Source organism: Myripristis murdjan, chromosome 9, assembly GCF_902150065.1.
Source record: "Myripristis murdjan chromosome 9, fMyrMur1.1, whole genome shotgun sequence".
NCBI classification, from domain to species: domain Eukaryota; kingdom Metazoa; phylum Chordata; class Actinopteri; order Holocentriformes; family Holocentridae; genus Myripristis; species Myripristis murdjan.
The window spans coordinates 1942771-1966500 of NC_043988.1; the positions used below are offsets into that span (position 1 = coordinate 1942771).

The window sequence follows — 23730 nt, forward strand, 5'->3', positions numbered from 1 at the left end:
TGACTTGAAATTAGACGGAGAGAAAAACACTCCTAGGAATTTGCTTTACACAGTGAATTATCAGTTTTGGTTTAGGAATAGTAATGACAGAGGCAGAACATTATAAAGGTGGGTGTTGCATGCATAAATTCAAATTTGAAAATCGAAATATTTTGATTGTATGTTGTTTAGTGGCCCTGCGTGATTAGCAGAATGGTTTGTTGCGGTGCAAAATGTGGGGAAATTGTAGCAAACGGACCAAACATTCAAAATCATTCGCATGGTCCTTCATCCAACCCCTGTATAAACCCTTGCAAAACGACCAAATCTGAACCTGCCATCCCCACAGCTGCTGACTATTTTTGTTTTTTAGTGTTTTTTTTTTTTTTCATCTCACACACTCGCACCCACTTTCTCACTCACATGCACACGTACACACTTACATCAAACAGCCACATTGACAGTGAAGCGTCCTCACACTAACGCCCGCTTGGCGTGCAGCATCTCGATCAGCAGGTTGTTGCAGGGCACCTCGCCGCTCAGGTGCATGTAGCACAGGTAGTCCTCGGCCTGGGTGCTGAGGGACCGCAGCTCCGGCAGCCGCACCACCAGCTGGCCAAACTTCTCCTGGAACTGGGGGTAAGTGGACAGGGTGTACTCCAGCAGAGCCCCGTTCACCTGCTCCTGGACGCCCTCCACGAAAGCCTGGTTCTCCAGCAGCTTCACATCTGCTCACACAGATTAGGTGTATGGATGAGTGAGGGAAAATGTGCATGTGGTTAAAAAAAAAAAAAGGAGTGTTCACCACCATCCCTAGATATTTGGGGGCCTGAGGGTGACACATCATTCAGGGAGCCCCTGTGTTTTCCCATGACACCAGGCCAGACCACTGCTGTCTTCTGTTCTGGACGTTCATGTGTCTTTGCGTCAGTGGGGACAGAACATCACCTTGTGTTGCACCCTTTGCACCCCAGGAGCCTGTACTTTATTTTTTTTTTTTTTAAATATATATGATTTTCTAATTTTATTTATTTATTTTTCAAATTTCAGGTCATTTTCTTGTTGTTTCTTCTGTACTTTTGGGGCTAATTTTCAGACAATTTTCTTTCTTTTTTTCCCACTTTTTTTTTTTTTTTTTTTTTTGGCAATTTTCAGGTAATTTCTGGCTAAGTTGCTCATTGCCATTTTCCCCCAAATTTCTGAAAGAAATCAAGTGGATTTGCTCAGGTTTCAATAGCTGCGCTCTGATGTCTTTCTTGTATTTAAATAAATTTAAACAAATAAAGAAATCTGATGCTGATCCAGGTTGATGTTGAAAAAAAATATCCAACCATACCAGGGCATAATATCCATATTAGCATAATATCTACAAAAAGTATAAACTATAAATGTTTCTGCAAATCTTTTTCCAAAGCAAGCAGTCATATCATAGAACTCTGATATCATTTTCCTTCTTTTTTTTCCAGCCATGATATAAAAATGAACTTTCACAGATTTCAAACTTTCCTAACACCAGTATTCCATCACCATAATGAAGTCGTCCACATTAGTTTTCCTAAAAGCAGCAGCACTGCTGTGTTTTGATGACGTGACATTGGAGTGAAACGGTCTCTCTGTCAGAAAATAGTCCTGGGAAACATTTGCTGCATTCACTGATGACTTTGTTCACACAGAGGCAGAACATTATAAGTTGAGTGTTTCAACCAAAAATTCAAGGTTCTAAGTCATAGAATGCTTGTGTCCAAGGAATCCATAACAGAACAAGCACATACTGAACCCAGTAAATTCTTAGTAAAATCAAGTTGGAGCTCCTTGTTTTGCAGGTGCCTTGCTTGGACTAAGCAACTGCAAACGTTTACTGAGTCTATCTATCCTCTGATTCCAACCATTGGAATCAGAGAATACAAAACTCTGATGTTCTCCATAGCAACGTTGCAAAATCAGAAAGGAAAGATGAATCAGAAAATGAACCACAAAACTTTTATTAATTTTAGGTATAAATAATCTGCATTTGGTTATAAAACATGTTTTTATCTATAAAATAAAGAGAGCGTGCGTTAAGTGTGTATGTTCATATGTGTGTATATGTGATTCTCTGTGTGTGTGTGTGTGTGCGCGCGCGTGTATGCATGTGAGACAATAGCCAGGCCCTCCAGTGGACTTGTATTCAGCATCAGCTGAGCCCCATCCTGGAGAATCCATTCACACAGTAATTAAATGTTTTGAATCAATGTTCTGAATCATCTTTTCAAACTGCTTAAGGGCAATTAAATTACCCCCGACAAACCTGACTCTGAAGATGAGGGAGAGCGAGAGCGAGAGCAAAGAAACCGACAGCAAAGACGGCAAATATTTTCTGCCTGTGACAAGTGCTCTCCCTATTCAAAAGCTCTTTGTTCCCTGCTTCGCCGGCACTAAATAGCAATCACTTCTGGGAATCCGGGCAAGCTACATCTATGCTCTCTCCATATGCACAAGCCGCTACATGAATGTCGGTCCAGCCATCGAATGATAGACCCATCCATTACGCTTCTTTTGAATGCCATTAGTGGACAATGGGACAGGATGTCTTTGTTAATATTGGCTTTTGTCAACCCTAGAAATTTAATTAAGTGTGTTTATTTGAGGGAAGAATAGACCAGTTTGGAAGACACTTGTAACCTTCCAGATAAATAGGTGCTGCAGATAATCTGTGATTGTGACATTTTTCCATTAAAATGTCAGTATTGCTATTCAAATTCTGCCAGAAGACAGCATCAGTGTTGGCCCCTGCAGCCCAATAAACGTGATTGATTTTTTCCCATCAAAACCTGAATCCCATTCCATTCTTTTGAAAACATCCAAGCTGCTGGCTCCTCATGTTAAGATCAAGCCTTTGAAAATACCCCTTTTTTCGTGAAAATGTCAATCGATGATCAATCAATTTTAATTAAATACACGGGTCTCAAAAAAGAGAAACCTGGCGGGGTAGTTGGTGTGAAATGTTTTTCAGAAATATGGAGCAGAATATTTTCCTTTACAGTGTATTTTTTACTTATATAGGACATAGGCCTCTCTGATATTGCGTGCTTAGTTATAACCCAGCATTTTATAATGAAGATCATGACTGTCTTAATTCATAATAAGCAGGATAAACCTGATGGAAGTCATGTAAATACATGCTCATTAAAAAGGAAAAAGAAAGAAACAGAAATGAACTGTTTTTAAACAACAATTATAATTCTAAATACAGTTTTCCAGATTTTTTCTTTTTCTGTCTTGCTAATTTTGGGGTGGGGGGAAGGAAAAAATAAAGAAACAGAAATGAACCATTTTCTCATGTTTGCATATAATTACAGTAAGTATAAACATGGTTTTATTGGGAAATTTTTTTTTTTGCTCTTTTTTTATCATTTTCTAATAATTTTCTCACTTGTTTTGTTTCTTTGTATTCATTTCTTGTATTTTATTACTTTTATTTACTTTTCTCACTTTGAAAAGAAAAGACCAGAGAACAACAGCTGACAAAGACTTCCCCTCCAGCCTCGCACTACCCTGACAGCAACTGAATCAGACACTATCACAGCAGAAAATGCACACACACACACCTAAAGCAAAAGAAAAGAAACAAATACACAAAAAGAAGAAGAAAAAAGAAGAAGTGCTCTCTGTGGATGTTGGTGTGATGCTGGCTGAGGTGCACGGGGATAGTGGGATAGTGAAGGAGTGAGCTGGGCGCCGCTGACGGAGCAGAACAGAGAAATAAATGGGACCCAAACAATATAAATCGGGACGCATATTTTTGTCCAAACCCGAACTGAGACAGGAGGGTAGTAATTGAGCCTGACCCGAACCCAGCAGGCATCCTTTTTTGTGTCTGAACCCGACCCGAGTCCAAGATTTTGCTTGTCCTCCACCCCTAGGTTACATTTACCGCCTGAAATAGCCTACGTGTTGCCTTCAGCGTCATAACGTAAACTCCACCACTGTACAGGAAGTTGCCCAGAACAGACTGTAGGTCCATCATTTTTGTTTATTTTACAGTAGAGTGTACCTAAAATAATGCCAACGTGACCGAACCTGACCTACACCCAAACATAATTTCCAAATTTTTGTCCAAATCTGCTCATACCTGAGCCCATCTGGACCATTCGGGACCCGATGGGTATCCACACTCTATTGGAGAAGACCAGAGCATCTTCCTGGGGAATGGACTGAGGAATGTTTTTGGGTGAGAGGCCAAGGAGAGCAACGAGTGGGGAAAGCTCAGTGATTTGTTTTGAGGAAACACAGTCAAACATGGACTTCCAGAGGGAAAATGATGTGGGGCAAAGCCAAACCATGTGCAGCCATGTAGCTGGAGCCTGTTTGCATCTGTCACATAGAGCATATATACTCAACACCAGGACATTGATGGTTCCCCCTCCCAAAAGCCAATCAAATCCCAAAGTATATGTGCGGAGGTAACTGCAATCCCGGGGGTTTCCCTTTAACCCTTTGAATCCCTCTAGAGCTTTTGCTGTGAAAGACATTTCACCATCTGAACTAAATTCACTTCAGTCCTTTTTATTTTTCATGTTTGAGGGGAATTATTTCACAATATTCTTAAAATGTATTCTGAAATACACCATAATATAATCATTACAAATATGTTTTTCAGGTCATTTTCTTTTTTGCTGTTTTTCTGGCCATTTTCTGTTTTGTTTTGTTTCATTTTGTTTTTACAAATTTTTTGCAATTTTTTTAAAATCTATTTTGTAATGTAATTTTAAATATATAATGGTTTCAGCTGGTTCAAAGGCAAAGAAGTTACTGTTGTTGTGGCCAGTGCCTCATGTCATGGTATGTTTTACCATGCTTGTTAGTTACAGCAGGACAGTTATTTGGGATGTATACATTTTGAAAGGAGAGACGTCAGTAATGGCTCATTTTATTCAGTGGCCCCTGGCCGCCTTTGATTTTCTATAACTAGCTCCTACCCTGAACTGCTTGAGGATCTGTGACATAGAGGCTCGGTGCTGGGTTTAATTTTAGACAGCCTGACCTTGGTCCAGGATGTTCGATGAGTGAGCTGAAGCTGAAGACTGTGGTGGGTGGAGACGGAGGAGGAGCGGATTCTGTGTAAAACTTTGCCGCACTCATCCCCCTGAAACTCATCATCTCATTCAGTTGCACGCTGCTATATTACTAATAGATGAGATGAGATGGTGTCAGGTTTGTGATAAGTGCATATAGATGGGAAACAACCCCTTTGTTCTTGACACTGGTCTCAGCTATATTACCTCAAGAGCTTTAGGAGGAGACAACAGAAAATCTTTAATGTTTTTCCTGGCAAAAATATCTGAAAACTGCATTTTGGGGAGTTTGAATTTCAGGGACAATTGAGCAAACAGTGGCGGACTCAGGCTGTTTGAGCGCAGGGGCAAAAAAAAATAAAAAGGGCACCTACTGCACACCAGGCAGTCCCACAAGTGTGCAGAAAACCATGATGCAATCATGTATGATGAAATCATCTTTGGCCGCGATTAAGATTAGTATTGTTATTGCGTGATCCGGATTAAAAGTAAAACACCGAGAAAATTCACAAATTTGAAATAACCTTTCAAATTTTTATTCACAAGCACCTCTGAAGTAAAACACAGAGGCAATCATTAACATTTATTTCTCTTTCTCTCTCACACACACACACACACACACAGTTTTCTCACTTGGAAGGACATTTAAGATTCTGAGTTTGCACCTAGGGTGGAGGGTGGTGAGACAATGTGAGAGAAGAAGGTTTTATCTATATGCAGATCGTCAAATGTTGTCATAACTTTTATTTACTTTTTGTTTGTTTTGTTACTGTTTTTTGTGGAGGGGGGGTTACATTTTTTTGTAATTTGTCATTTCTTGTTGAGTTGCTCATCACATTTTCGCCCATGTTTTTGAAAGCTATCAAGTGAATTGGCTCAGGGTTTAATGGGTTAAACGCTTGTGGAAGGTCACACTAACTGGAGATCATGGTTTCTCCACTTTTTTATTCACCACTACACCTCTGGTGACATGCACATTAATGACAGAATGATGCACAAACAGGAGGTCCACTCACTGGGGTTGAAGAGGAGGAGGAATTTAAAGCAGGCGATCTCTCTGCGGTCGACCTGCAACGCCTGCAGCCTCGCCGCCAGCTCCTGACCTCTCTGGACCAGGCCAGTCAGAGTGGCCTCGGCTTGGGACAGGATGGTCGACAGCTCAACCTGGAAACACAGAGTGTATGTCCAAAGCTTCATACATCCTTGAGAAAAAAAATGCCACAAGTGCCTCAATTATCCCTAGACAAGTCCAAGGTGCTTCCGAAGGGCAGGAATTTTAGTGGAAAGAAACAGCACCTCTGGAGGGTTCTCTGTTTGTTAGCTCTGAAAGAATCTTTTGTGCTACTTATCACTTTCGAAAGATATGTGTCACTTTCAAACACAGCTGTATATGAAAAAAATCACTCCAACATATACCGTGTATACCGTGTATATATAACATGTACCATGTATACACTGCAGTGTTACACTGTATTCTAAAAAAATAAAAATTTGTGCTCATCACCCAATCTTATATATATATGACATTACCCATCCAACCTGAAATTGATTATCATCTAAAATGGCATCATTTTGTGATCAACTGCCTTTATCCCATCATTTGATCGATATTTCACAATGAACTCAAATGTCATCAATGTGTAAATATATGTAACATTTTTAAACTGGACGTGTTCACTTGGTTAGTACATGAAAACATTATGTAGCCACCGCGCTCAGGAATCTAAGTTGAAATTAGCTGAATCACTTTAAACAGCAGCAGAAAGACAGCCAAGCCTCTCAGTTTCCTTTTACAGCAGCTGATATTAGCTTTTAAATAATTATTACAGTTTAGATATCAGACCAGTGAAGGTTGACCACCTCTGGTATGACGAAGCTTTCTGAACACTGAGCAGGTTGTGGTGGTGATTGGGTGGGTGGGCTGGGGTTAGGGGGGCTGGGGTGGAGCCGAACTCTGGGGGAAACAGAATATGTGCAATAATACTTACAGGTTTTTTGTGGGTTTTTTGTTTGTTTATTTGTTTAGTTTGTTTTTTAACATGTGAATTTCAAATGTTGATTCACGATTTTCACATGTGACTGCCAATATTCACTGTAAAATTTTCACATGTGAAAAGAAAATAATATCACATGTAAACTTTTAACTTTTCACATGTGATTTTCCATTTTTATATGTGAAAAAGCATCACATGTGAACTAGATATTTTCACATGTAATTTGCTATTTTAACATGATTGACAATTTCCACATGTGAAAAGAAAAGTCATATGTGAATTAGCATTTCACATATGATTGGCTTCTGGACTAGAATTTCCACATGTGAAAACAACATGAAATTACATGTCAAATAAACCACATGTGGCTCTGGAAAATGTGTTTCTCATGTTCCTTTCTCATGTTCCTCATGTTCTACATGAGGAAAAATCAACACGAAAATCATATGTGAAATAATTAACTCACACATGGTTGTAGATCACATGTGCTCCAAAACCACATGTGATTTAATTCACATGATCAAAAAAACAAGCAAGTGAATTCTCTCCTGAATGATCTCTGAAACAGACATGCAGTCAAGAGCTTTGGAAATACACATTTTAATGGAGTGAAGTGAATGTGACCAGCTCTGTACTGTGTTGACAGGGCCATTCTGGAAAGGGGTTTCTGCTAGGGACTGACCAATTAAGGCCGATATTTGGATTTTTCTAGTAACTGATGTCATAATTTTGATTTACATAATGGCTGATATGAAAACTACTCCCTCAAAGCTCTCCGTTTGAATGACAGCAGGGGGAATGTCAGTGAGCGGGGACACTTTCAGAGAATATGCCTCCAATTTTCATTTCCCTTTTCACTGGATTTTTTATTTTATTCAAGTACAGAAGGTTCATCTCAGTTTTACTGGATTTTAACTGATTTTCCTGGATTTCATCTCAATTTTACTGGATTTTAATACTTGCTGAAGGTGTCTGAACGCAGCCTAACACAAGAAATCTTACCCAGCATCACTGATCTGACCTTTAAATATATCATTTTGACAATCAGATAGCTAGTAATATAGTTTTCTTGTAAGATTTTTAAGTTTATTTTTTTATTGTTGCTTTTAAAATCTAATATCTGGTCTTTTTTTTTTTTTTTTTTTTTTTTTTTTTTTTTTTTTTTTTTAACCACTTTACATTTCTTAACCCAAAACAAGATTTGTGCTGGCGTTTCTAATACTGTAAATTCTGAAACTGCATTTTTCAAATTTGCCACAAACAAATATCATATCAGTGTCCTTGATTACTAATAATCAGTACTGGCCCTGAGAAATCGATATCAGCGCATCTCTAGTTTCCACTGTACCTCCTGGCCAGTCACCAGCAGGATGCTGTCTTCTTTGCCGTGCTGCACTTGTCGGAAAATGTGATCCAGGACCAGCAGCTCAGACCAGCAGTTATGAAGGAGCTTCATTTGGTCTCCCACCTCCAGGAAAGCAGACGGATGGACGGGCAGGTGGACAGACAAAGAGACAGACACAGAAACACAGAGAGAGTCAGAGATGATACGTCAGCAGCAAAATTGATATGCTCAGTTTTCTATAATCGTGTATTGTTTCATGTTTAGTGAGCTATAGGACAGTTGCTTTCAAAGTGGAGTTAAGGCCCCTCCCGGCGGTCCTTGATGGTCTTTAAGGGGGTCCTCAGCAAAATGAGGAATTGTTGAACCTGATTCGCTCGTAGCCGTTATTGGAGCAACAAGCTCCTTATCTTTTGCCAATAAGTATGAAAAGATGGCTGTTTGTTTGGAATGGCAATTGCGAATAAGCTCATCAGGCGACTGTGAAAAACGGACTCTGTGCCCACGTCTGATTTGTGGCTGAGAGAACGGGCAAACCCGGTACATCTGGAGAGACTGAGCTTTTATAAGAAAGCTGGAGGAGATGGGTTCGTTAAGACCTGGGACCCTGTTCTGACTTTTTTGCAGGGACTAACTGTGTACAATGCAAAGCACCTTGCTGTGTTCTCTTTTCTCTTCTTTTTCAATATGTATACACACTTGATTTTTTTTTGTGTGTTTTTCTTTTGTAAAACTGCTCTGTATTTAATTTTGATGTAATTATGACCATGGTTATTGTTATTATCAAGGATGTGCTGAGTCTGGTTTTGTTGGTTTGTTTGTTTGTTGCTGTCAAAAAATAATAAACGCATATATATAAAAAAAAAATAAATAAAATGAGGAATTGTTTAATTTTGCTGTTACTTAAATGCTTGGGAAACGGTGTGTCCCTGATCACGTTTGAAAAGCCCTGCTATAGGTGAGCGTTCCTTGTATGTGCAAACTTGCTCAGCCGTTAAATCTGGACTGCTGAAAAAAAAAATTAAACAACACTTTGGAGCAGCTATCAATCTAATGCCACTCAAACTCAAAGTAACATCCCACAAAGAACACCCGCAGATGGACAGGAAAATGGAGTGACCGTAAAGAAGGGGGAGAGAGAGGCAGAGGAAGGTGTGTGTGTGTGTGTGTGTGTGTGTGTGTTGGTGTCATGTGTGATGTGCCAGTGTTCGGGGTGCTGGTGTCTCGTCACCTTGTATTTATGAGCGACACCGATGACCTCTCTAACCTGCTCACGTCTCCCTAAACTGCCCACACCCACTCCCAGACACACATACGCACACACACACACACACACACACACACACACACACACACGCCCCCATGCATGGCTGCTGTAATTGGGATTGGGTAGAGGGGGGCGGGGGGTTGTAAGTGTGTTTCAGATTGAGCCCCTTCCCCCCGCTGTCATAATACTGTGCGTGTGTAAAGCGAAGGACACGGCCGTCAGTTAATTCTGCGGCCCTGGTGGTGCTAATAGGCCCGGACGCACATTCATCTGACACGGGCCTGACAGAATTATTGTCCCACCGAATGAAACGATATATCTGTCCAAGAGGAGAGGAACCCAATCTGGAGACCACACACTCATCCGGACTCATCTAGGGGGGTGGAGGGTGGAGGGAGGCGAGGAGGAAGCGAGAGGTCTCGGCGACCTGGTGCGCTTCCTATCCAGGAGGAATCGGACATTCAGTGGCAGCCAAGAAAAAAAAAAAAAAAAAAAAACTCAGAAAAATGTAAATGTGTTGGAAATCCTGGTGCAGCAGTCTGGTGTGCCTGTGTTTTTTTCTGCAAAAGGATTTATTTCACCTTTACAAAAACCTTTACTTCTTATTGTAAAAAAAAAAAAAAAAAAAATTTGTTTGCTAAATATCTGATGTTTTACTAACTTTCAGATTTTTTAAAACTTTTTACTAATGTCTTGTTGATTTTCAGTATATTTGTTGATCATTATATCATCATCTTTTCTGCTTTTGTGCAGTTTTTGGAGGGGTGGGATAATTTTCTAGTTGGTTTTTGTTTGTTTGTTGTTTTTCTGGTAATTTTTTGATTTTTGGGATAATTTTTTACTAATGTTCCCGTAATTGTTTTTGAAAGAAATCAAGTGAATTTTGCTCATGTCATGGTGGTTCAAGGCATTGATGGTCTATTCATTTCAAACCGGGTATCAGTCACCTCTGATATGAAGGCAGCTCTTCGCTGGTCACAGCTGGCCAGTATATTTGATTCTTTTTGAGTTTCAATTTGAGTTTTATGTCAAATGTCAGACCAGAGAAATCATCCCAAGTGTCATGTGGGAGGAGTTTATTAGAAGCCTGAAATGAAACCTGTGTCACTTTGTTCAAAGTGGTGCTAACCCACTGAAAAGAAATTCATTAGTCTGGGCTCCAGTGGACAGTTTTAGTGTCCTGTGATGCTTCATCAGAGGCTTCCTAGCCTGACAAGAAAACTCACATTTTAATAACAACTCTTGCAATATTTGGGAATTTTGTTGAGTGAAAATGATCAAATATGAAGATATTGAAATATTCACTTCAAAAATATAAGCCTTCAAAACCTATATTCTGAGGAAACAGGATGCTTTTTTCAGATATCGGTGAGAAAATGAACTATAGTCATCAAATTTCCTGTAAGAGGAGAAGGTAATTAATAATAGTATGCATTTTCAGCATGTATCTGACACTCCATCCTTTATCTTCAGCAACCAATAATGAATGCATTAGCACAGCACTTTTCAACCTTTTTCATGTTCTGAAACCCAAGCTGACTCTCATGAAGCTTTGGACCCCCACTTGAAGTCATTTTGCCCTCAAATATGAGAAAATATTTTGATTTGTTGATGGCAAAATAATCCCTGATACATATTTCTGTGTCATAGTGATTTCTAGCAAATTAACTTATCTTTCAATTATCATTCAAACACATGGGGAAAAGGCAATGAGCAAATTAGCCAGAAATCACTTGAACATTTGCAAGAAATTAGTAAAAAAAAAAAAAAAATTAGCACAAAAAAGTAAGTAAATAGATAAATTAAAAAAAACATAAATGATTAGAGAATTAGGAACAATGTTTGTTTTTTAAATGACAGGAGAACTACATTTATAGATTTATAGATTACAGTGACATATTTTAAGGTCAGATCAGTGATGCTGATGCTGAATCAATGTCAGATTTCTTTCACAAGCATTAAAGAGAAATTATGCTATTCCTCATTTTGCTGAGGACCATATGGCCATATGACCATATGACCATATGGAGGACCCACCTTTGAAAACCATCTGTATTACAACAATATAAGCAGCATAGTAAAGAAAACTATTCCTTAAAAGGATAATAACATGTTTTCTTATTATGATCATTTTTTTTTATTTACTATTAATCATGTTGTAGGTCTTTTTTCTTATAGATCTCATTTTAGAATAAAACTGTTGGCATGATAATACATTCTTGGCCATGTTATTATTGTTCAATTGCCTATCTACAGTGCACGGCCCTTGAATATTGAGCAGAAACAGGGTGTTGTCCTTTGTGTCTTTACATCCCTTCAGCCACATCTTCCAGGTTCAACAGGTGAACACAGGGTCAAACACAAGACAAGACCCTGTCACACCTGAAAGGGGTAGAGCATTGCAAACAAGCAATCCCAGCGATCAGCAGCTTCCATTCCGCCTTGGATTTAATAACAATGTAGACGAGCAGAGCGCTGAGCTGCAGTGGAGAGCCCACATTCCCCCGTTATCGTCTGCATGGAATGTAATTATCCAGCCTGGGGAAGCAGCTCTTTCTGCAGCAGGCTTTCTTGGCAAATATTCACAGCTTTGTTCTCATGCTGTCCGTGTTGTCAGCCTCAAAAAACAGGCTGCAAGTCGCCAGAAATTCATCAAAGGTGGTGCAGCGAGCATGAGGCCTTAGGGAAAGCCACCGAAATTTGCCTGACTCTACTAAGCATCTACCAAGCAACTGGAAGGATCATTTGTGAATATTAAAGACACGCTTCCCAGCTTTAGTGTTTTTCAACTAGGTATCCTCACTGTTTATCAAATGAATCAATTACAGATTTGTTTATTGGTTTATGATTCCCTAAAAAGAACCATCCCACCTTATTTTAACCCGCAGATAGAGTGGGTCAAAAATGAGACATGTCATGTCCTGTTATGTATTTTTTTTAATTTTTTTGCAATATCTTTGCAATGAATAGATTTCATCTTTTCATGGTTTAGGTATTCCTCAAAAATCTTGTTTTTGATACAAGCGCACTTTTTTGTTGACTTTTTGTACTTTTCAAGGAAGTACATGTTTTGTAGTACTATTCCATGTTTCCATAAGAGGGTCAATAATGACCCATATACATTTCCTATGGAATCTTATAAGAACATTTGATCTTGTTAAGTACAAAGCCTGTTTACTGTTGAGCACACTTCAAAGGTCAGTAGTATAACCACTTACCAAGACTATTTTTCACATTATTACTACATTATATGTGGCATTTTGCAAAACAGTTGGCTGACATTATTAAAACTTTGGTGGGTGTTTTGTGGATAGAATAGAGTAACAAGACAGAGAACGGTGCTTAGACTGCTATATTTGTTTTAGATTTTGGCATGGCCACTAAAAATCTGCAGTCCATAAGTCCATACTTCATCTGGAAGCCCATAGAGTAGGTGGGCTGCTAGTTTGATTTGATGGTATACCTGTTTCCTACACGTGTTACACAGACAACCACATTTAAAATGAAAATACATTATTTTAATACAGTTTAGTGGAAAGGATGAAAATAATGCTTCTCTTAAAAACTGAGAGGGACACTGTGGATCAAATGGAGTTTGGTAGCTCGTTCCACCACTAAGGAACCACAGAGGAGAAGAGTCTAGCTGGGTGGGAGCATAAACCTGAAAGAAGGAGTCCAGGTACGTAAGAGCAGTTTTGGTTGCTGCTTTGTAGGCCAGTGTCAAGGACTTGAATTTGATGCAAACAGCAGCTGGGAGCCAGTGGAAGACTATAAACAGTGGAGTGACGTGAGCTGTTTTGGGCTGGTTGAAGACTAGACACACCGCTGCATTCTGGTTCATCTGCAGAGGCTTGACCATGTCTGCCGGGAGCCCTGCCAGTAAGGAGTTGCACTAATCAAGGTGTGAAATCACAAGGGCCTGTACCAGGAGTTGTGCTGCATGTTCAGACAGGTATGGTCTGATTTTTCGTTTTAAGTTGTACAGGGCAAACTGGCATGAGCAAGCCACAGAGGCCACATGTTCCTTCAAGTTCAGTTGGTCATCAATCATGACACCCAAGTTTCTGGCAGTTTTTGCGGGAATGTGCTGAGTAGAATCCAGTTGGATCCTGATCTGTTGTTGTACATAGGGAGTAGTTGGGAAAATGAGGAGCTCAGTCTGAGAGGTTGAGCTGAAGGTGGCGTTCCTTCATCCATGCAGAGATATCAGTGAGGCATGCCGATATTTGAGCCGAGACTGTGGGGTTGTCTGGCCAGAATAATACGGACAGTTGGGTATCATCAGCATAAGAGTGGTATGAGAAGCCATGTGAGCAGCTGACTGCATCGAAAGAGGAGATGTATATTGCAGAGAGAAGAGGACCAAGCACAGAGCCTTGAGGAACCCCTGTGGACAAGCAGTAGGATTTAGACACTTCCCCTCTCCATGACACTCTGAGGGATCTCCCTGAAAGGTAGGAGTCAAACCAGCGGAGGGCAGATCCTGTGAAGCCAAGCTCAGTGAGTGCAGAGAGAGGGTCTGCTGGTTAACTGTGTCAAAGGCAGCGAATAGGTCATGCAGATGTACAGCAGAGGACTGACCAGCAGCTGTGGCTGATCGCAGTTCGCAAGAAATTCAGAGACTTGGTGGTGAGACTTGGATTTGCTGTGTTAAAACAGGACTAGGCCCAGAATAGTTAATCATAACTTAAAAAGTGACTTTCCAAAACATAGCTTCCGATATTTACTTCTGAACTCTGGAGTCCTTGATTGGGAAATACCTGGGGTATTTGGGAGCTAAAATTATTATTATTATTATTGTTATTTATTTATTTATTTATTTTTATTTTTTTGCCTTTTTTGCCTTTTTAAACTGGAGTAACACAAAATTCCCTCTCTGGGTCATAGATTGAAATAGTTCTAGATTTGTCTGGGAGGCTGCCAATTCAGAATGATGTACCTACATGGATTGATACTGTGTGGCAACAAGCCCGACTGAAACACACAAGCAAGCATTAAGAACTCTGAGAAAATAAGATGATTACAAGGTTTCAGCAGGCTTGAGAGCAATTCAAAATATATACGCTTCAGGAGTTCAAAAGGCTACATGTCCATTTGGAAAGAAAATCAGCACCTCAAATTCATTGTTCTGTGTTGTTTCAGCCAAGGGGTTTCAACTGATTGTGACCCATGCATGAACCAATATCCTGACAAAGAAGCAAAGCGGCGGCCTCTAGACACAGGCTGAAAGTTCATCTAGCGGACAATATCTCCCTTTTACATATTTTGACTTTTCACTGAAACTTGCAAAAATGATTTTTCATCAGCATAATGAAGTATCTATTTGTAGATGGTGGTCAGTAAGCAAATATATGGGCTTATGTATTCACCTCTTGCACAATGGAGTGTGACACGCTCCCAATCCAAAATCTCCACGTCTGTTTACATCAGCTACTGTGGCTATTAACATACACTGCTACTGTGACAATCTTAAGATAGTTTGTTGTTAGGTTTTTATATAAAGTGTGTTTTTTAAGAACGTTTGATATATACTCAAAACATAAAGAAAGTCAAGTCGATGAGGGTGAGGTCAGCTCCACACTGGCTAATGCTGAGCTTCAGGCAAAAGCATCTGAAAGAATACATTCACTCTCCCCAGTCAGTCTGCAGCAGGCATCTCCAAGCAGAAGATCTGATTGAAACTCCTAGTGGACTGTTGTGTCAGAAATTAAGCATTGACTGTTTTGTTTGACTGGAATGGCTTTAAAGTCCATCAGTGTAATAGCTAGCTAGCTACTATTTGGGAGAGAAGAGTAAGATATAGTTAATGCCAGTGCTATCTAAAAAACACTAACACCACCTAAATATGTATGACGCTGATGTAAGATGGCTTATAGCCAACTACTCAGTTATACAAACAGTTGGAGCCCTGTCTAAAATTTCTCTCGCTCTCATACAACTACATTTCATTCTCAATTACATTTTGCGTGGAATGTATATTGTAGATAGATAGATAGATAGATAGATAGATAGATAGATAGATAGATAGATACTTTATTCATCCCGCAGGAAATTCGCAGTTTTTCAGCAGTGTCCACAGATTACAGATTAAATAAATAAAAAATAAAAAATAAAGAATAAGATCTGAGTACAACAGAATAAGATCTAAGTACAACCCAGTGTGCAAAAAGCAATGTGCAAAAAAAAAAAAAAAAAAAAAAAAAAAAAAAACGTGTGCATGGGTGTATAAAATGTGCATAGAGGTAGGTCAATGTGCAAATTTAGAAGAAATATACAGTATACACAGATGATAAACAGCAGTAAGCAATATAAGCACTATAAACAAGGATTATAAAAAAAATAGAAATATGAACAATTTAAACAGGATTACGTTTGTTTATAACATATCACAAAAATGTTTGTAATCCCTTAGTCTGAAGTCCACACTAGATAGCAGGCGGGGTGACGGATGCCTAAACCTAACCTTCCTCTAACCTTACCAAATTAAAATTTCTATTGATATCAAACTCTATTTGTTTTGGGAGCTGTGAGCTGAAAGGCTAAGGACTACTGGCATCAAAGATCCACTTTGTATATTAATACAAAGTAGATAATCATAGGGACATAAATTATGTGGTTTCATTGGTATCATTAATCCTACTACAATTGCCATGTTTTTCTAATGTTTGATATCTTATTTCAGAACAAAAGTTCCACTTGTTATGTATACTGTGGCGAAGAAACATTTCAACCAAGTATCCATCTAAGTCAGCCAATGTAAAGATACTGTGTTCCTGTTAGTCGAAGGCTGTGCAACAAATCTCTCTATTACCACAAAGCAGGCATTGTTGCTGAGATAAGGAAGGCAGAAAAACTGAGGGAGAGAGAGAGAGAGAGAGAGAGAGAGAGAGAGAGAGAGAGAGCAGAGGACTGTTTAATTTTGACAACTTATTTTGATTTTGATTTAGTTTTAGTCTTTAGAATATAATGCATTTTAGTTTTAGCCACATTTTAGTCATCTGATTGTGTGTGTGTGTGTGTGTGTGTGTGTGTGTATTTGATAAGGACAGTGTGACTGGCATAATCATATTTCATGGTGAAAATACAAAAGATGTATTGCACACTGAGTTTGTCGCTCTTGCTAATTTTCTTTTGCTTTTAAACAAACAGCAACTGCCTTAATATCATACAATACAATATCATAGAAGCACATGCATTTTAAGATAGACTACATAATAAATATCAAACAGTATCACAGTGGTGTTTTATAGCAGTTTTATTTGTGCAGTGTTAGTCTAGCTCCGCTGAATCATTTTTCATTTTTTGTAAATTCCTCTTTAAACTATTTGTAACAACTTTTCTAAACAAAATGATCGGCATTTGCTGTTTCTGTTTTCTTGTGTTTGTATCCAGCTTTTGTTTTAATACTGTACATGATGCCAGATATAGTGTTTGTCCATCTGTCTGTTCTCTTCCAACTGAGGTTCTTACATTTTCTTTTTTTTTATTTGTCGACAACAATGTCATTATATTTTGTCATAGTTTTGGTCGATAAAGGTTGATTTTTGTTTTGTTTTTATCTCATTTGTGTCTTTTTAGTCATAGTTTGAGTCAACAAAATGAACACGAGCATGAATGTGTGTAACTGAGCGAGACTGCAGCAGGAAAAGAGCACACTCGCTCTTACCTGGGAAACTAAATTTACAAAAAATGGGATGTAGCAGATTTGCCCAAGGCCAAAGCCCACCTCCTTTCAGCAGTTAAACAGTTGAATCAGTTTGACCATGTCTTGCCGACAAATGCTTGTCAGTACAGAGAATCTGACTCATAAGAGGAATGTTTTAAATTTCCTCTATTGTTGTGTAACCTGCCTGTTTTGGCAAAACCAATTTGTTATAATAATGGAATAAAAATAATGCATTATTACAAATGGTGGTGCTCCAATTCTTTGTGTATTCTTTGCTTTTAAAGGTTTTATTTTAATATATTTATACTATCGTTGTTATTTAATTATTTGGATTTTTTTCGTTCTGTAAAGCACTTTGAACTACCTCTACTGTGTGGCAGGTACTACAAACCCAACCATACATTCACTCACTTCACTCATTTGTATTTTCAGCAGAAGGTGTATTCAGCCATGTTGTCACGTCCCTCCTGGCAACAGTTACCACAACAACATTATTGATTTGTGCAGCGTGGGACTCCAAACTGACTGTACTAATAAATCCTGCTGTAGTGTGTGTGTGGCACGGCTCAAACACACCAGCTGACAAAGAGAATCACTGCAATGCAGGTGATGGACCGCGACACTGACGCATGTAAAATCATTATCTTTAGAGTGTGTAGTAGTGTGTGTGTGTGTGTGTGTGTGTATGTGTGTGTGTGTGTGTTCAGCAGCAAGGAACTACAGAGATGACATCAGCAAGGACTATTATTCCATGCAAAGCTGAACTACCATGCTGCTGAAAGGCTTCGCTCATTCCATTCCACTCTTAAAGCGCCTTGCGATAACTTTTGCCATCCCGGTGATTTTGCATCTTTAACATAATATCTGCAAAATGACATTTCTGCTAATAGTATTCCATCACTGTAATAAAGTCGTCCACATTCGTTTTTGTAAAAGCAGCAGCACATCCCATTTTTTGTAAATTTTTGAAATTGGGCAGAGAACACTCTCTCCATTGGAAAATAGTCCCTTAGGAAATGTTTAAACAGCCCAGAGGTGTCATGCGGCAATTTATTTTTGGAGGGCACACACAAAATTACGTTCTATTCATAATTAGTCTGCTGTCTGCAATGTCTTACCATTCCACATTTCTGTGTTTTTGCCCGAAGTGTTGACTGTAAGGCAGGTGTGGTGAAGGTGAGGATTAGGAATGTGGGCACTAAAGTACCACGAGCCAGCACTCTGTCTGTTTCAAAGCAGACCCAACTCAACTGGAATGACAGGGACTGGCCTGATACCCAACTGAATTCTGCACCGGTTCATCCATATTTTTAAAGAAAATAATTTGTCTGTGCTGCCATTCAGTTGAATTGTCTGATACAATTTTATATTTTGTGTAAAAATCAATAAATCAATAAATCAATAAAAGTTTGAGGGGATTTTGTTAGCCACAGAGGTAGAACATTATAATTTGGCTGTTTTGTGAAATCTTTAGTACCCTCACATGATTTGCCAAATGGTTTGTTACAATGTAACATGTGGGGAAACTGTAGTAAACAGGCCAAACATTGAAAATCACTGATACGGTCTCTTCTCTTTACTAGGAAAGGCTTTTGTATCAATTTGTGGGGTGAAGGAAAGAATCTTCATGAGGTATGAGGTTAATGAATAATGTTATTTATATTTTTGTATATTTTCTGGGTTTTGTTCATATTACTACATGTATATCTATTTTTGCTCTCTGTTTTCTTTCATTTTCTTTTTCATTCATGCATGCATGAATGAGTGTGTGGGTGTGTGTGGGTGTGTGTGTGCGCAGGGGGTGGGGAGTATTATTATTATGTGTATAAAGATGCATACATAAAAAAAAAGTGTATATATGCTATGTGTATGTACATGGATATGGATTATGTATATATTGTGGGTGTGCATTAACTGAGTAATTGTGAAAAGGGGAGTACATAAGTTATACTTCTTCTCACTCCTTTTTGAATACGCACTTTTTATGTTTATCTTAAACTCTTTTGCTGTTCTGTTATTTCATATTCGAAATAATAATGCTCAGTCAATCAGTCAGTCAGTAAGAACATTGCTGTACATGAAAGTTCATGATGTGTTGGCAGCCTGGTGTGGCACATTCAGCAAATCCTGCCTCTGTAAGGCCACACTGGCTGTGAATAGGGATCAAAAGAAATGAATAAACAAAATATCCTCTTTCAGAAACTTCAGTTTGAAGAAAAAAAAAAATGATGTAAGCTCTAGAGCCAACCATCAGCTGCAACAACTCCATATGGGTGATTTTGCTGTTTGTCTTTTGACTAAAACTAAAACTCCATATTTTTTCATCTAAATAAATATTTGTGACACAACAGTGATTCAGCCTATATCCATCAGTGTTCAGTTTGACAGCTAATTTTAAATTAGTTTTAGTCTTAATCTTTTGACAAAAACACATTTTAGTCTTCGCCACATTTTGCCATTTGAATTTTGTTAGTTTTAGTCTAGAGTTTGGTCTGGCAAATGCTGGAACTGAGGATTGAGCCTGCTTTTATGCAGAGGTAAAAGCCAATGGACCATACCAAGAGCTCTCACAGCATGGGGGATCAGGTTTTCTTTGCATTGAGTTTCAGTTATTGTCTATGTTGTCCAGCCCTGTGTGTATTTGTTGGTTTGATCAGCCAGTATACGGGAACTATCTTAGACCTGGTGCGAGGCAGCGCCAGGCACAACTCAAGTGTTTTTTCTATTTTTTTTTTTTTTTTTTTTCTAGCAAGCTGCACAGTTCTCATTCTCCCATCCAGCGTCCACGTTATGGAGACAGCAAAGTCTCTGGTGTCCATCTGAGGCGTTGCTCTTAAAATGCTGCATTGCTATCTTGAGGCAGTTGAACGTGACTGAGCAACAAAAAGCAGCTCTGAAGTCAGTGCTGCAGTTTTATTTAAAGCTCATTTGAGGCTCATTATCAAGATAGTAATGGTTGTTAACATAGGGGGCGCCGGCGAGCGTCCACCCTGCTTGTTCCACGCAAAGGGACGCTGTGTTTGGGCCATTATAGCCAACATGACTGAACAGACAAACAAAGAGCACCACCTAGAGAAACTCAAACCCCATCAACAGAAGAGCCAAGAAAAAAGATTTCACAGTCCTGCCCACACTGTTTGATTGACAGGTGATTAGCAACAATAGCTATAAAGCTAACATTAGCAAACGGTGGAGAGCAGGTCTGTTCCATGCTCTGGCTTGATACAGGGCTGCAGTAGGAGCAAAAGAATGGCTCAGATGTTTCTTATCATTACTACATCTGAGACATATTCACGTGCTGAACTCATATTGGACACGCACATCCAAGATGACTCTTGTGAGGCCAGCTGCTGACGTTACGAGTTACTCTGAAACCAACCCTGGACAGACGGCCCACATGGAATCTTGCCTTTCAGTAGAGATGATGGTATCAGTGTGAATCCAACTCTTCATTTGGATTTTTCTTATCTTGGAGAGCCAGCATTGCTGGATTTGCCACAGTGTTTGCTGCCTGGGATTGTGTGAGAAAAAAATCTCACGTCCTACTCTTAATGACAGGAGTGACTCCATTACTGAGCAGACAGGCTCATACAGCATGAACCTGTGGGACATCTCAGCTCATCAGGGGCGGGCTAATGACACACAACGCTGTAGCTTTTTTTTTTTTTTTTTTTTTTTTTTTTATGGGCGGGGGTTTGGTGTCGAGATGAGGAGGATTGTCCCAGCCAGTAATAGCATGACATGCATGTAGAAAATTAATAAAAACAAGGATATCAGATTCATCTATCTGCATGTCCCTATTTGAAAAATGATGACTACAAATGAATGCAGTTTTTTTGCAGTTACATTATAACAGAAACATTTTTTACAACATTTGTAGATGGCTTATAATTACTGTGTGAACCTGGGTGCGCTAGCTTCAAATTCAGGTGTCACAGAGACTTCCGGTACATAACAATGACTTGGGCATAACACTTTTCAAAGCGCATTGTCACTCCCCACCTCACTCTACATGTTTTTCTCCTCTTGCTAAAATCACAATACGCTACTATTTGGCCATCAGAAGCTGTGTGTGAACTTGGCTCAACATTGTGCTGCCTATGTCTGTTTCAAGGTTCCTGTTTGGACAGTTTCAGGTTACCCTCTCATACACAGGCAAAATCTTTTCTCTTCAATTAGACAAAAATGTCAGAACAGCAAAGGCTGTTTTGCACTTTGTAAAAAAAATACTTTACATATTTACTTCTAGATTTTATGGGTGAAAAATAAACACACAGTTCTGTGTTGTCATACTTTGTTTTCAGTATACCTACATTGTATTGAGGTTGTATCAAATCATGTATTGTATCATGAGATAAGCATATCATCTCATCCCTATTTTATAGTCATTTACCATTGAGGATGGTGCCTCTTATATTAAGTTTATCCATTTATTTTTTTCTACCGATTTTTTAAATTCTTCTATTATTTGTCACGTTAAGCAAATACATATATGAATGGTTTATCCTGTTGCAATGCAAATTGCAACCTGCAATTTTTTTTTTTTTTTTTTTTTTTTTTTTTTTACTTGTGGGCTCCATCTCAAGGAGAGCAGGGCAAAAGGCTGGATAGCATGCTGGGGTGGGGGTGGGGGCTGTGTCCCCCATCCACCCCAGTGTTGAAGTGAAACCCCAAGTCCCTAAGTCTGGACAAAACACGGCCAGTCCTCACTCATGGAACAAACTCCCCAGTCACATGAGAACAGCTCCAGTCCCGACTGTTCTTAAATCTGTAGGCTAAAGATTTTTTTTTTTTTTTTTTCTGTTGCATTTTCTTAATTTCACTTTATGGCACTGTTGCCTTTTATGAAACTCTGTTTACACTTCATTGTCTCTGGCCTTTTTATCTGCATTTCATGGCACTCTGAATTCTTTTTTTTTTTTTTTTTTTGCATTCTTTTTTATTTCTTTTGCCTTTTACATACATTTTTATGTTTGTTTTTTTACTATTTTTTATGTATTTTTATTTTGTCTGTTACGTAATTCACAATTAAGTATGTATGACCATTCTGTTTGAAATGCCAGTCAGAAGCCCATATTTCTTGTAAACCAAACATAGTGGCAAGATCTGAGCTCTAACAGAATTGCAGCGCAGCAGTAACTTGATCTTGCCAAATAGTGAGCATGCATGCACGTATGAAAACTTGTTTAGAATTGTTTATTGATGATTTCAAATGTGTTTTATGAACCACTCATAAACCCTCTATAAAAGAAGTGTTATTGGAAAGTACTAATTTCATCTTTACAATTAGGGTGAGTCTACAGTTTCGCAGTAGGTGGGGATGAGACACTCCTCTCCTGTGACTCCATTTTGTGACTTAAAGTGATTCTTACCCCTATAGTGGTGTTTGCTGCTCCGTGCATGTGTGTGAGTTTGGCCTGTCAAATTCCTCCCTGTTGTGAAAACCAGAGCCTCACCGGCAGTGTCCAAAATGAATGGAGCAGATACAGAGAGGAAAACAGCAACATTTGAGCAGCGACACAAAGCTGAGAGAACATTTGAAAGGATTCATTATCAAGTACTACCAACACTCTTTCCAGCCTCCATGCTTCCAAAATGGTTGAACTGTCTTTCCTGTCCTCCACACAAAACCATGTTGTTTGCTGCTCTGTATCCACTTCATTTGGTTAATGAGTTAATGGACCAAGCATGGTGGATCTCTTACACTGGCACCGAGCAGCAAATACCACTTTTTGGGTTGGAAAATATCAAGTTTCAAGTTTATTATGCACCCACTGCAGTTTTGTTTTATAATACTGCAGTGCATGAATATTTATATTGCGCATGAGGTAAATAATATTTAATCAAACATATTTGCCCTAACACAAGTATCAATAAAATATGCATGTGGTAAAAAAAAAATAGCATTTAAAATTTTTGCTGAAAATGGGAGAGGTGATTTTTTTTTTCTTTCTTTTCTTTCTTTCTTTCTTTTTTCTTTTCTTTTTTTTTTTTGATCTTTCAGATCTCATTTTGAGTGAACTTCCTAGTTTGCCAGCTGGATGCTCAGGCTCTGATAGGAGGGGGCGACCATCTGTAAATGAGGATTTTAGGAGGCCAAGGGCAAATTCTCGACAGAGTGTGTGTGTTCTTTCTTGGAGAGTGGGTAGCAGGAGGGTTTTGAGTGCATCCTGGTAGCTGGAGTATGACCTGCCAATAATGATCCGACAGGCCCGTTTCTGAACACACTCTATAGTGCTTGATCTTTGGTAGCATGTGATGTGGCCTGTCATCACCCATCAAGTATAACAGCAGCCTGTTGCACCAGCTATGCATAGGTTTTAACATAAGGGATGGATTTACACTGTAACATTATATGAACCAGTTGCACATATCAGTTAGTTCCTACGTAGAGCAAAGATGTAGCTTCAAATGTACACCTTCCCCCG

At 39.0% G+C, this 23730-nt stretch overlaps 1 protein-coding gene across 1 annotated transcript in view; it reads right to left on the bottom strand.

Moving 5' to 3' along the window:
- Positions 1–334: 334 nt before the first annotated feature.
- The window catches only part of nr5a1a (nuclear receptor subfamily 5, group A, member 1a), a 30077-nt gene continuing 6681 nt past the window's right edge, over positions 335–23730 (bottom strand). Inside the window, exons 5-7 of the mRNA XM_030059790.1 lie at positions 8376–8495; positions 6050–6197; positions 335–707 (exon numbers count right to left, since the gene is read on the bottom strand). Of these exons, the coding sequence (XP_029915650.1) occupies positions 454–707; positions 6050–6197; positions 8376–8495 (522 nt within the window). The 3' untranslated portion in view covers positions 335–453. The remainder of the gene's footprint in view (positions 708–6049; positions 6198–8375; positions 8496–23730) is intronic.